The following is a 12986-nucleotide window of genomic DNA, read 5'->3' as shown; positions in this document are numbered from 1 at the left end:
GAAATATCAATCCTCAAAAATATAGTTAGAGCAGCCCATAAAGAAACTCAAAAACTAAAATCGAGTCCAGTGGACCTTGTCTGGCCTCACTGATGATGAAGACCTGGGGTTCTCTGGATTTTGGGTTGCTTCAAGAAACAATAAAAATTGTGCAGGGTATGTGTAGGAAGAAACAGGATATCTGACACCAAAATATTTTCTTATTTAGGAGGCCTCCAAGTGGCTGTTGTCCATGCTGACTGTTCTCAAATTTTAGACTGGAGGGTGGATTCAGCTGTCTACCCTGAATCCTGAACAACCAGGTTCAACTGTCTTCTCTGGTCTAGCCCTTCTTCCCGAGCACATAGTATATCCTTCCTGTGACGATAAACTGTAGTGTTAGGGGGCCTAGTAAAGAGATGTGCTTTATTATTTCTAAAATTATTGAGCACCTCATGATCCAACCCACCTACTTTAATTTGCTATGAAAAATTCATTTTAGCAAGAATGCTGCGGCACACAAACCCAAGATTGAACCACAGTGCCCCCTGGTGTGATTGTAACGGGAAGCGGAAGCCAGTTTCTGTGACTGGTACATCAGTTCTAAACAGTGGAACCTCTTTTCTAAGATGAATTTGGTTTCCTTCCAGGTGAATTAGACCAATATGCTACAGTCCATGGTAAGACCTTTTGTCTTTACTTCCTTCCAGGGGTTTTGCTTAGTGGCTGGGCTGGCCAATTCTGCTCTGCTGCTGTTGGCCGTTTGAGGCTGAGTGCAGCCCTGGCCACAGAGCAGGTGCCTGCCTTTCAGAATGCAGGGATGCACGAGAGAGAAGAGATGTGGGTGCCAAGACCCTGGGCATGTCCCAGGCGCACATTTGGCCAATCCCACTTGTCAATCTCCTTCTCTTTGTCTCTCAGTCATTCATTGGTTGAGATCAGCTTTAGCTTGGTATGAAGAGAGATAGTTGAACAAAAAATCAGTGCCTCTTCTCATTAATAGTGACAGTTATCTTGAAGGTAACTAACATCCACCAAGCACTTGTTATGTACCTCGCACAAAATTATCTTCATGTACTAGATAAGTTAATATATAAAAACATTGAAAATATTGTTTGGCACATCGTAAGTGCTCAACTAATGTACATAGTAAGTGCTATTTTAATGCAATTGTCCCAGAAACACTTTAAGTATTATGATTACACCCATTTTGCAGATGGGAAAACCAGGGCACAGTTAGGTAATTTGTCAATACTTCTATGTCTAATGTCATATGTCTGGTAAGTGGCAGGGCAGAGATTTGACAGGTGCCTTTTCCTGCTGTCTATGACTCTTACTAAATGCACCGTCTATCCCTACTTTCTGCAGTGAGAGAGAGTATGCAGACCTTTGTGCCCAAGTTTGAGATATCAGGGTCATTCGTGTGTTTGGGGAGCACTGTTGAGGTCAGTCCCTCCCTTTCTACATGCCCTGCTCTCATTTCATCCAGAAATGGCCTGGGGGACTTGAGGGGCAGCTTTCTGACTGATACCCAGCAAGGGGCAGGCTGAGGCTGGGAGGCTGAGCTCTTTTGGAGCGACCATTCACAGGGCTGACCAGGAGGGGCAGCAGAAAGGCCCGAGGAGGCCCAGAGTGCACATCCGGCATGCCCTGCAAATGGTGCATTCCTCCCTCTGTCCCTGAACCTCACCCTCACCCCTAGCAACAACAGCAACCTGCCCCCTTCCCTTGCATCCCATTCCAGCCTTTCAATCCCTGACCACAAATCTCTCATAACCTCAAACCAACCATTGAAAAGCCACACCCAGGATTCAACTCCTGCCATTAGGACTTTAGGACGTTGGATCCCTCAGGGTCTGCTGCCTGTTTTCCTTGTGTAATCAAGGCAGCTTTTCCCCTGTGGGTGATCTAGTGGCATCATGCCAGGCAGGAACATGGTGCCTATTGGCTCCCAGAGTGGTCTTCTTCCTGGGAGAGGAGGTGGGAGGGTAGATTGAGGCCACCCCTGGACGAATACCATCTTGGATTTGATCCCGAGGGGAGTGGAGAGTACGCTGAAGTGTTTTGAGCAGGAAAGTGAGTTCCGTATATCTGCATTTTGTAAACATCAAACTTGGGGAACAACTAGAGACAGATGAATCCTGTTAGCATGGAGTAAGCACTCCATAAACGCTGTTGAATCCATGAATGTGGGTGGATTAGAGGAAGGAGGGGCAGGGCCAGAGAGATCAACTGGCAGTAGGCCAGGTTCCAGAGGATGCTGAGGGTCTAACCTGGTGAAACGGCCTGGGAGACAAGTTGGATATAAGAGGTGAGAAGAAGGAGGAATCAGACATGATGCCACATTTCCAGTGCAGGTAATGAGGAGCACGGTGACACCGTGGATTCCAGTGGAGGACAGAGGCTGTGCTCAGTCTGGGGTGGTGGGGCTCAGAGGTCCAGAAGGCCATAGAATTGCTGGTCTAGAGCTCAGGGCTTGTCAGAGCCAGGTCAGGACTGGAGAGGTGGATTTGGGGATGCTCTCTGGAAAGTTCTTAGAGTACACGGGGTTCTCTGGGGGAAAAAGATAGAGCGGGAAGAGGGCAAAGACAGTACTTTGCAGAGCGGTGATAGTTAAGTTCCTTCAGGGAGAAGAGTCGATGGGGGAGATGGAGCAGGGTGGTGGTAGGAGGGAGGCAGGCTGAGGGGGCAGGGAGCCCCAAGACCCAGGGCGCCCTGCTGTGTCGATGCAGATTTGCCGCTGAGGCTGGTGAACGGAAGTGACCGGTGCGAGGGCCGCGTGGAGGTCCTGTACGAAGGCTCCTGGGGCACCGTGTGTGACGCCAACTGGGACACCTGGGATGCAGATGTGGTCTGTCGGCAGCTCGGCTGTGGCCGCTCCATGTCAGCCCTGGGCGGGGCCCACTTTGGTCAGGGCTCGGGACGGATTCTCTTTGGTGATGTGGACTGCATTGGATTGGAGCGCTACCTGTCAAGGTGTCCCCACAGTGAATGGTACCACCATGAATGTAGCCACCAGGATGATGCCAGTGTTGTGTGCGCAGGTAGTGTGCATGTCGTCACCCCGTGCTGGTACAAGTGCAACAGATACAGACTCAGAGTCAGTGTCACGGCACAGGCATGTGTCTATACTTTGCAGTTTACCTGCTCTGCTGTAAGCCATGCCTTACTTGATGTTAGAGGACAGGTATCACTGTCCCTTTTCACAGACAATGCAAAGCTCGGGGAGGTTGAGGGGCCTGCCTGGCCTCCTAAGGTGGGTTTCAGTCTCAGCCCCTCCCGCTGCTGCACTCGCTCTGTGGGCTGGTTCCCACAAGCAGCGGCACAGCCGTCCCTGGCTTGGGTGACCAAATAAATGTGTTCCTAGGTGGCAGTTTCTCCTCCTTTAAAGGCAGCAGAGGATGGGGAAACTGCTGGTCTTTAACACTTAGATACCAGATCAAACTGAGAAATAACTAATATGTTCTCTTTATTGGGGATTAAGTGATGAGCAAAAGACACTTATCCCCTCTGTGGAAAAGAGACATTCTCCCCGACCTGACCCAGCGAATCCCAGTGCCGATTGGCCACGTGTTCGCATTGTGCTGGGATGTGCACAGACACCAAGGGCTCCTTTAATCCAGGAAGAAACCTCCAAGGATGCTGGCCCCGTGTGTGTCCCCCAAAGAGGAGTTTCTAGGTAAACTGTCCACTTTTAGGGCAACCTCGGGCATTTGCTATGTGGATTGGACTGTGCACGTGCCACCAAGCCCAAGATGTGACTGTGATAATCCAGCCACCTCTTGAGGTTGGGCTTCCAGGGGAGTGTCCTCCATGGAGCCGCTCCGAGCGGGTTCATTTTGGCATTCTGGAATGCATCTTTGGGAACCACCGTTCCTCTTGGTTGGGGCCAGCTTCACAGAAATATGCCAGTGATGGAAATATTTGTCACTTGAGGGTGTGTTTGAGCAATAGAAACAGCTAGATGTCTTTTGAAGTCGGATCTTGGGCTATTAATGAACTGGGTGACCTTTTTGGTGGAGTGTGTGGCAGCAGAGGAGGTAGGAGGAGGGTGACAGGAGCAAAGGATGTGCACACGGCAAACCAGCCCTGTGGGAGGGTGGCACGTTGTCAGACTGGCACTTGGTGGCACAGGATCTGTGCTCCCAGCCCTTGCTTCAGAGCTGGGAGAAGCAGGGGGCCAACCCTCCTCAAACGAGGGCCAACCCCGAGTGAGCTCTTCCTCTCTCCTTCTCCACTTTGCAGCTTCTGTGTCTGCCACAGAGGAACCCCTGCCATCAACTACAGCACCAGGTATGTCAGGTGTCTGTTACGTGGGGTCCCGGTGGGCTTGTTACTGCACTACACCCATGGGTTCCTCTTGGATCCAAAAGATGTGCAGAGGGCGCAGGAGTTGGGGGAGCTGGGCTGACAAGGGGCCCTTCTGAATAAGGCCTCAGGCTTGAACAGGCATCTCTTTCACGGATCATGTCCCTGAGACTATGGAGGAACCAACCGGAAGAAGCATTTCCAAGGAGTTCCATGGTGGAGCCTGGTGTCCTGTCCCTAGGGGTCCTATTGCCCATGCTCAGTGCCTGCCCTGTGGTCCTCACCAACCCACACTGACCCCTGGCCAACCCAGGGTGCTGGATCTCTAGTCACAGGGCTGGGAGAGGTAGGTCCTAACTAGCATAGGTAGCCCAACTGCTGGGGCAGCGTCCTTACCTACACACTTTCCCTGAGCCCAAATCAGGCCAGCCTGGTTCCTTCTCAACATGGAGGAATCATGATCCTGTAGCCTGTGGGTGTCAGAGGTCCTGCATGTCCCCCTGGGGCACCTCCAGTGAGAGACCTCAGAGGCATAGTCAATATGGCCTGAGGTTCTGGTAGCCTGGGCTTTGGAAGGGGAGTCACTTCCCATTTCCCATGGCAGAGGGCATCATGGGTCTCCTGTCTGCGGGAATCAGGCCTCTCCCATGGTCTTCCTAGAAGGATCATGTGGATGATCTCTAGGACCCTTCTGGGATCTCTAGGACGCAAACTGGGCAGAGCAGTTCCAACCACCTAAACCTCTAGAGGTTTGGGTTTGGGCAGAGCAATCACTGTCCTTACACCCGTGAAATACTCTTATTCAAGATGTATTAAAGCCTAGCTCAGTTGGAGATGCTCTCAGAGATCTTTGCCCACTGGGAAGGCTCTGAATGCCCTTCAGGCCTTGAGACCTTGTCCCTAAGCAGGAACATACAGGAGAAATGCTGTGCCTTCTCCTAGGATCTGATTCTAGTTTGGCCCTGAGGCTGGTGGACAGAGGTGACCGCTGTCAGGGCCGGGTGGAGGTCCTGTACTGAGGCTCCTGGGGCACCGTGTGTGATGACAGCTGGGACACCAGTGATGCCAGCATGGTCTGCAGGCATTTGGACTGTGGCTGGGCCATGTCAGCCCCAGGAAATGCCCAGTTTGGCCAGGGCTCAGGGCCGATTGTCTTGGACAATGTGCAGTGCTCAGGGCAAGAGTCCTACCTGGGGAGCTGCCCCCACAGAGGCTGGCTGTCCCATAACTGTGGACACCACGAGGATGCTGAAGTCATCTGCTCAGGTGGGCCTCCCAGACTCCTGGGCCTCCCTCTCCGGTATGGACTCTGACTAGGGCCCCTGGTCCTGCTCTCAGAACTTCATTTGTGTGCCTCTGACCTGGGGTTGTGGCAGGTGCTACTCTGCCCTAAGACAGACAGATGGTGCCTGCAGATGGGTGTTGGGGGGCTCAGCAACTGGGGTCCACACTCAGGCTTCATCCCAGAAGGGAAACTCTGGGCCACTTAACTCTGCCCTAGGGCTTCAAGAGGTGCCCTCTTCACAGTCTGACCCTAGGGAGGTCATTGTTGCACCTGGCATTTTCCGTCTTCCCCACTGAGCTTGTTCACCCTTTGAATGCATTTGGGAGAGCTACTCTGTGATATGCCCATGTCTAATATTACTTTCTCTTTCCCCCAGCTGCTCAGACCCAATCCACACCTGGCCTAGGTAAGTCTGGTAGCATCTTAACTCGCCTATCCCTTCCGGCCAAATTACATCTTTTCCTGTAGGTTTGCAGATCCAAGGAAAGTCAGATAAGCTTTTTCTTAGTAACATTTTTCCCTGGTGACACTGGAATGTGTTAATCATGCCAGCTTAGTTGCAAACACACAGATTAGTTCAATGTACATGACAGCCTTAGGTCACCTGGCCCATAGATGTGCCTCACCAAGACACTCAGAGCTGCTGGGGGAAGAAGGTAGTTCTGTTCCTGGGTAATTCTCATCCAAGATGCAAAGTTCAGAGATCCTGAGTGAAGGGAGAAGAGAAATCTTCATGTACTTGGGGTGGGGAGGGTGTGGCCAAGTGATGCTTTCCTACAGAGGGTTGAAGTGGGAGGTCCATGACTGGTCTTTGTGGATCTGCCCCCCCAGGGACTGGCAGGGCACAGTGTGGGCATTTTCTGGGTGGTGACTCTGCTTATTCCAAGATGCTCATAAAATGATGCCATCTCTCCCCCAGTGGTGGCAGGAGTGAGACCTCCTTCTGTGTACAGCTCTGTCTCCATAGCCTTCAGCCATCTCTTAGAGAGAGAGCCTTCGACTCTCAGCTGGCACAGGTCACCAGGCCCACTGCTGATGCCAAGCCCCTGCCAGCTCCTTCCTAACATTGCCTTGTCTCCCCTGCAGGTTGGCCGTACCCAACAACCGTGCTCTCTGGTAAGCTCCATTTTGTTTGCGCTGACCCTTGGGCCTGGCTGTCTCTGCACCCGGGTGTACAGCTGCAGGCTCTGTGCTCGGCCCCTCCAGAATCCACAGTCTAGGATGCGGGGATCATGGGGGAAGCAGGGAAAGCCCCTTTTGCATAAATTCAAAATCCAGCTAGCATTTTCATTCCACGTGTGCTGGGGCTTTATGGTCACGCACCTTTCCGTGATGACTCTCATGTCTGTGTCCATCTTGCCTTGGTGTTTTAAAATTTACGTTGAAATGCTTTAAGTTTATACCCTTAACGCCATTTTTTCTTACAAATTTGGCAGGCATATTTTTGTCTTCAAATTGGCTATTTGTTATTTGCCCTTTTTCTTGGTTATATGGAATTAGGTCTTTACAGCAGGACTGAAGGGTTGCTCCCTTCCTGGACAGCGTGTGAAGTGGGGAGAGGGTGAGGGCAAGGGAGGGAAGGACGGAGAATATTTGAGCCCTCCCTCCCCCAAGAACCAGAACTGTGTACCCCCTTCCCTCCAAAAAGGGCATTGCCTTTCTTGGAAGAAGATTCTTTAGGAAATAGCTGGAGCCTATGGGACTTGTTGACTGTCCCATCTTGTTCAGTGTGGGCTTTGAAATGAGAATCACATTTTTGGAACTAAAAGTGATTCTGGTGGCCACTCTACCCCCACCGTACAGGGGCACAATCCTGCAGAATGAGGAGCTCAGACCATGGCAAAAGCCTCGCCAGTTTACAGTATCCCCTTTTATCTGTGGGGTCTATGTTCCAAGACCCCCAGTGGATGCCTGAAACTACAGACAGTACTGAGTCCTAAATATACTGTGTTTTTTTCTTCTATACACACATACCTATGATAAAATTTAATTTATAAATTAGGTACAGTAAGAGATTAACAACAATAATAATAAAGTGGAATAATTATGACAATATGCCAGCATCACTACGCTTGTGCTTTGGGGCCATTATTAAGTAAAATAAGAGTGACTTGAACCCAAGCACTGTGATACCACGACAGTCAATCTGATAACCCAGATGGCTACTAAGTGACTAGCAGGCGGGTTGCGTCTACAACGTGGATATTGGTGGACAAAAGGATGACTCACGTCCCAAGCCAGACGGAGCGGGATGGTATGAGATTTCATCGTGCTACTCTGAACAGCGCGTAATTTAAAACTTATAAATTGTTTATTTCTGGAATTTTCCATTTAATATTTTCAGACCGTGGGTAACTGAAACGGTGGAAAACACAATTGTGGATGGGGAGGGACTACTGTATTTGGTTTTAAACACTGTGGGTGCCAATGGCGGGTTAGCATCAGCATAGCCCAGGTGACCAGCTGTGACAAAGCCTGGAGTTCTGTAGTGTGACGTGCTGAGCCTAACAGCCCCTGCGCCTGGGATGAGAAGCAGGGGCTTTCGTTTGTAGTTAAATGGTCTCGTGCACTGACCTGTGAAAGAAGTTCTGAGTGAGCTTCCAGACCCTTCTGGATAAGAGCCCGTGAGTGCCGTTGCCAAAGGACCCAGGGGATTTCTCTTCCCCCAGAAGGCTCATCGTCCCGTTCCTCCTGGTCTGTCTTATACCATGGCATTTACTTCCACCTCCCACTTTGCTGACGTGCACGTGCACTCGTGTGTGTTCGGCTCGGCTTCCCTCTAACACCCCCGCTGCGTTCTCGTGGTTCCAGGCCCGGGTGTGGTCCCTGGTGGGAGCTGCCGGAGTCTCATTCGAGTGGCCCGACCCCTGCTGAGGCCGGCTCCTAACTTCTTTGCCCTGCTAGGCAGAAGGGGGCTGGTGTTAACTCCTTTTTGTTGGGACGAGGAGCATCTTGGTTGGGCGAGGTGGGACAGGATTTCTGCTCTGGCAAACACACACAGGCCACGCTGCATCCTCTGCAGCCACGACAGACAGCTCGGGGCTCTTCCCCTTTCACCCTTTCACAGCTACCGTCGGAGTGGCTGCACACACAGGCATTCATGGTTTCGCCCCTGTAGGTGTTCAATGTGATCATGTTCCTGCCCATTATGAAACAGAATATTACCTTTTTAATCTTCAAAAGGGAATTTTGGGACAGTGTTTCCATAAATGGGTCATATTTCCATTGGAGAACAAGGTCCTGTATGGTGCCCATCATTTATAATGGCCCTGTGATTCGCAGTAAGGATGCCTGAGATCAAGTTTTAGTTCTGCGTTTGAAGTATAGATTTGAGAGCTTTACGACCTCAGATGTTTGCCTGACTTCTCTGAGGCTGGGCTCCTGATCTTTAATCTGTAGCCTGTGAAAGGGGGTGCCCAGGTGGTGGCGAGGGACAAGGCAGTGCACAGACATGGTGAACGCGGCCGGCTGCAGGGTCCATACAACTACTGACAACTGTTGTCATCGACCCCTCGGACTGCAGGGGTCTCCGCTGAAAGGATTGTAGGGATCAGAGAAGAAAAGTCAATGCAGAGAAACGAGGAGCCCAGCGCGCCTGCTTGGGCATTCAGGTTCAATTTTTAAAACACTGGGGGGGCAAAACCACAACATGCCCGCACGGGGGAGTCTGCCCCAGAGATCCAGCTGCTAACTTCCCTAAGGAAGCAGGCAGGCGGCTGCAGGGATTCTCCCACCTGCTTTCGTCAGACGGGACCTCCCAGTGGCTTGGGTGAGGCCTCTTCAGAAAAAACAGACAGCCAGAGAAGTCATGAAAACCAAGCTGTGTGATGACAAGGACTGAGGTCGCCCAGCTGTACCTCTGGGGACCACAGTTTGCTGACCACTCACAGATTGCCAACAACAGAGCCCTAAGAGGGCTGCCTGGGCTCCAGGCCATGGCAGGGCTACGAAAGAAGGCCCACATGGGCTAATTCAGAAAATGTCACAGCCTCTGAGACTGCAGTGATATCCGTGAGAGGGTCTCACCACTCACTGTCTTCACTCAGCTCGCTGATGAGAAGAGCTGCCCAGCACCTGCCGAAGGCCACAGTTCAGACCCAAACGAGCAGCCGTGCAGCCCGGTCCAGGCCCCGGGAGCACGAGCACCTTCCCCAGCGAGGCTCCCACACAAGGCCCCTCCTTTCTGCCTCCCACAGATCCAATTGCTGCCGCAGGAACGTCCACAGAGGCAACAGGTACTTTCCCCAAAGCTGTTTCTGTCCGTCACAAAACTCCATGAGCTCACGGATACCGTTGAGTGAGGAGAAACTTGGGAGATAGAAGGCTTAGTATAAAACGACCTTCCAGAGAGGTCCCGAGGAACATAGTGGGACCGGTGTCCTGTTTCAGAAGGTCCTCCTCTCAGTACTCACCGAAGCCCTTGGGGGCCCAGGACTCCAGGCTGACTTGCCATTTGCATTCTCAGGCCATGGGTTGCAAGGTGACAGGAGGGTGTATTTGGATCTGGAGCCGTCCCTGTCCAGAGCACAGCAGTGAGCACGGCAGAGCCCATCCTGGTATCATGGCTCTGTCTCAACCTGGAGCTCGTGAGGACATCCGGATGAGGGGGGCAAACTCAGGCGTGAGGGCTGTGGCCCTACAGGCCAGAGCCATGGTGCAAGAAACGGGGACATCACCTTCCCTTGCACAGCGTGGACATTAACCTGCATGAGGAAGCTTGGCTACCAGGAAGGAGTCATGGCTACACACCACCTTCACTGTGGACCCAGAAAAAAAATGACAAATAACGATATCCTCTTCTAGTACTGGATTATCACTTGGCCCTAAGGCTGGTGAATGGAGGTGACCGGTGTCAGGGCCGGGTGGAGGTCCTGTGCCAAGGCTCCTGGGGCACCGTGTGTGACGACGGCTGGAATACAAAAGACGCCAACGTGGTCTGCAGACAGCTGGGCTGTGGCTGGGCCACGGGGGCCCCAGGAAGTGCCCGGTTTGGCCAGGGCTCAGGGCCCATTGTCCTGGATGACGTGAGCTGCTCAGGGCAAGAGTCTTACCTGTGGAGCTGCCCCCATAGAGGCTGGCTGTCCCATAACTGTGCCCATAGTGAGGACGCTGGTGTCATCTGCTCAGGTGGGCATGGAAGATCACTGGGTCTCATTCGTGGGACAGACTATATTCAGAGAAATATAGTTTGTCACCTCAGAGGCCCACTCCGAGAACTGTCAAGGTTACCTGGAAGCCCTGGAGATGACCTGGGGACAGCTGGCCTGGAGGTGTAATGTCCGGGTCCCTAGCGAAGGAAAAAGCCTGGTCTGTACAGGTCCCCCAGCAGCGAGCCGTGGCCAGCATTGGCTTGGAGGAGACTGGACACTGGCCTTCAGAGCCAGGGTCGAGCTAACTGAGGGCAGAACAATGAGCCTTTCGTTTGGAACAGGAACATCCACCCACCTCCCACCCCCAATAGTACCTGAGGCTCCCTCTTAGGGACAGCACGTTGGGATCCGGTTGTTAAAAATCTTCTGTCCTTCAAGACTGTGTTACTCTGAGTGCTCCCAGCAGCTGAGGCAGAGCAAAGGACTCAGGGGCCAATCGCTCACTTAGGACAGGCAGGAAGGGCTGTAATGAAGAGGGGTGAGGGTGGTGGGATGGCAGGTTGGTAACAAACCACGTGCTCACCAGGGAGGTAGGCAGTGGGTTCCAGAGTGAGAGGACATGGAGGGTGTTCCGGAATTATCCTCCATCTTCAGGATCACAGACCTGGAGGCTGGCATTTGAGGGTCTTCGTGCAGTCATTGCTCAGGGTTGCTGCTGCTGCTCCGAGGTGTTGATGCACTGGCTCTTGTGGCCTGTCCCGGGCTTAGCAGTGGCCTTTGTATTTCTGAAGCGGGAGCCTCAAGCTCAGGGGTGCAGGCAACGGGTACTAATGTAGGCAGCGGCTCCGTGAAGGTCTAAGGGGTGCACGGTGGGCTTGGGCACGCACGTGTCCGTCCGCACAAGACGAGCATAAGCTCAGCGTGTGAGTCCCGAGGCTCTTCCGCCTCCGGTTCTAGTTGAGGCCCCGAGTGCTGTGTGTAACCCTCCTTCTCTTGTCACCACGGGCCCGTCCAAGTCCACGGCCGAGCCAGGTGAGCCCCGGTGTCCTTCCTTGAGATGCCCCTTCTCTTTCCCCACACTCAGCCCTTCCTGCCAGTCTACAGAACCCACCTCTCGTCCGTGCAGATCCTGTGGAGCATGCTGTGGTCCCCCCACTGCACCAGTGACAGTCACAGACGTTAGGGTCCAGAGGGCTTCTGCCTTCCAATCATCCACCTCCGTGTGCAGCGCGTAGTGTGACGCTGGCCCAGTGGATACGTCTTCTGGTTCAGAAAAGTGGCCATATGTTCAAGGAGCTTTGGCCCTTTCTCCTTTAGGGCTCACATCACTTTTGAGAATTAATGTCCGTGCCCTCTGACCTCGTGTTGAAGGCAATGTCAGTGCAGGCTGATGCCTCCGGCCCTCACTCCTGGAAACACCCCTCTTGTGCAGGGCCCCATGTGCCTCCAGGAGAGCCTGAGGCAGTGCCTGGGGGAGGACGAGAAACAGTAAATGTCTGTGGTGCTTCTGGTCACAGGTTACCTCATGGACGCCTGTGTGGCTCCCCGGGTCCCTGATGTTTCCGGGCCCAGTGTCAGAGTGTGGGCGATGTCGTCAGAGGGGTCAGCCAGTCCATGGGGAGTGGAAGGAGGGGCCAAGGTTTTCTAACTGGCATGGGGACATCCCAGGTGGGATGTCCATCCCAGGTGGAGAGAGCTGGTGTCCAGAACGGATGATCCTCCGGAGCAGGAGATGTGGGCTGACTCGGGAGTGCGTGTGGCAGGACACAGAAGGGGCATTGTTTTCACCATCCCTGTGACAACCTGTAAGAAAAAGACACTAGGGAAAATGATTTCTAAATATGTAGCGTTTCATTGGGCATAGAAATAGTGATTATGATTCGGAATGTGTGAAATGGCAAGCCACCGTTGGAAAAAGAAGGGAGCTTTTCCTTTGTTTTCTTTGTCATTTTTTTAGTAGCAACATTAGATTTACTTAAGATGCTTAGAAACAGAGCTCATGGGTTGCAGCGGTTCACAGCCAGAGCTGTTGTCATTCCCTTGGTGGAGATGGTCCTCCGGGCAGGTGTTCTTACCGGGACGACGGGAGTCCTAGGGAATGTCTAGAGATCAGCCTTAGGAGAGCAGGACAGGTGACAAGGACCAGAAAGGGATCTAGGAAGTCGATGGAAATAGTTCACAGCTCCGACTCTTAAGGATGAGGTACCTCTCCCTCTTACTGGGGCTGACAAAAGTGATTTCCACCTGGCATCTACTACGTCCACACCTGCCTGGTCCAGACATCCGTTCATTCCTGGTCTTTTCTCCTCTGAGTCTGATTCTAC

At 52.6% G+C, this 12986-nt stretch overlaps 1 protein-coding gene across 1 annotated transcript in view; it reads left to right on the top strand.

Annotated features, from left to right (window-relative positions):
* Positions 1-12986, top strand: part of DMBT1 (deleted in malignant brain tumors 1) — an 83852-nt gene that overhangs the window by 16389 nt on the left and 54477 nt on the right. Inside the window, exons 3-6 of the mRNA XM_012642378.1 lie at positions 630-659; positions 2712-3023; positions 6659-6688; positions 10376-10699. Coding sequence (XP_012497832.1) covers positions 630-659; positions 2712-3023; positions 6659-6688; positions 10376-10699 — 696 coding nt within the window. The remainder of the gene's footprint in view (positions 1-629; positions 660-2711; positions 3024-6658; positions 6689-10375; positions 10700-12986) is intronic.

This window comes from Propithecus coquereli, unplaced genomic scaffold (genome assembly GCF_000956105.1).
Source record: "Propithecus coquereli isolate 6110/MARCELLA unplaced genomic scaffold, Pcoq_1.0 Scaffold179, whole genome shotgun sequence".
NCBI classification, from domain to species: Eukaryota; Metazoa; Chordata; class Mammalia; order Primates; family Indriidae; genus Propithecus; species Propithecus coquereli.
Note: the sequence above shows the minus strand (reverse complement) of the source record. Positions and strands in the feature narration are given on the sequence as shown.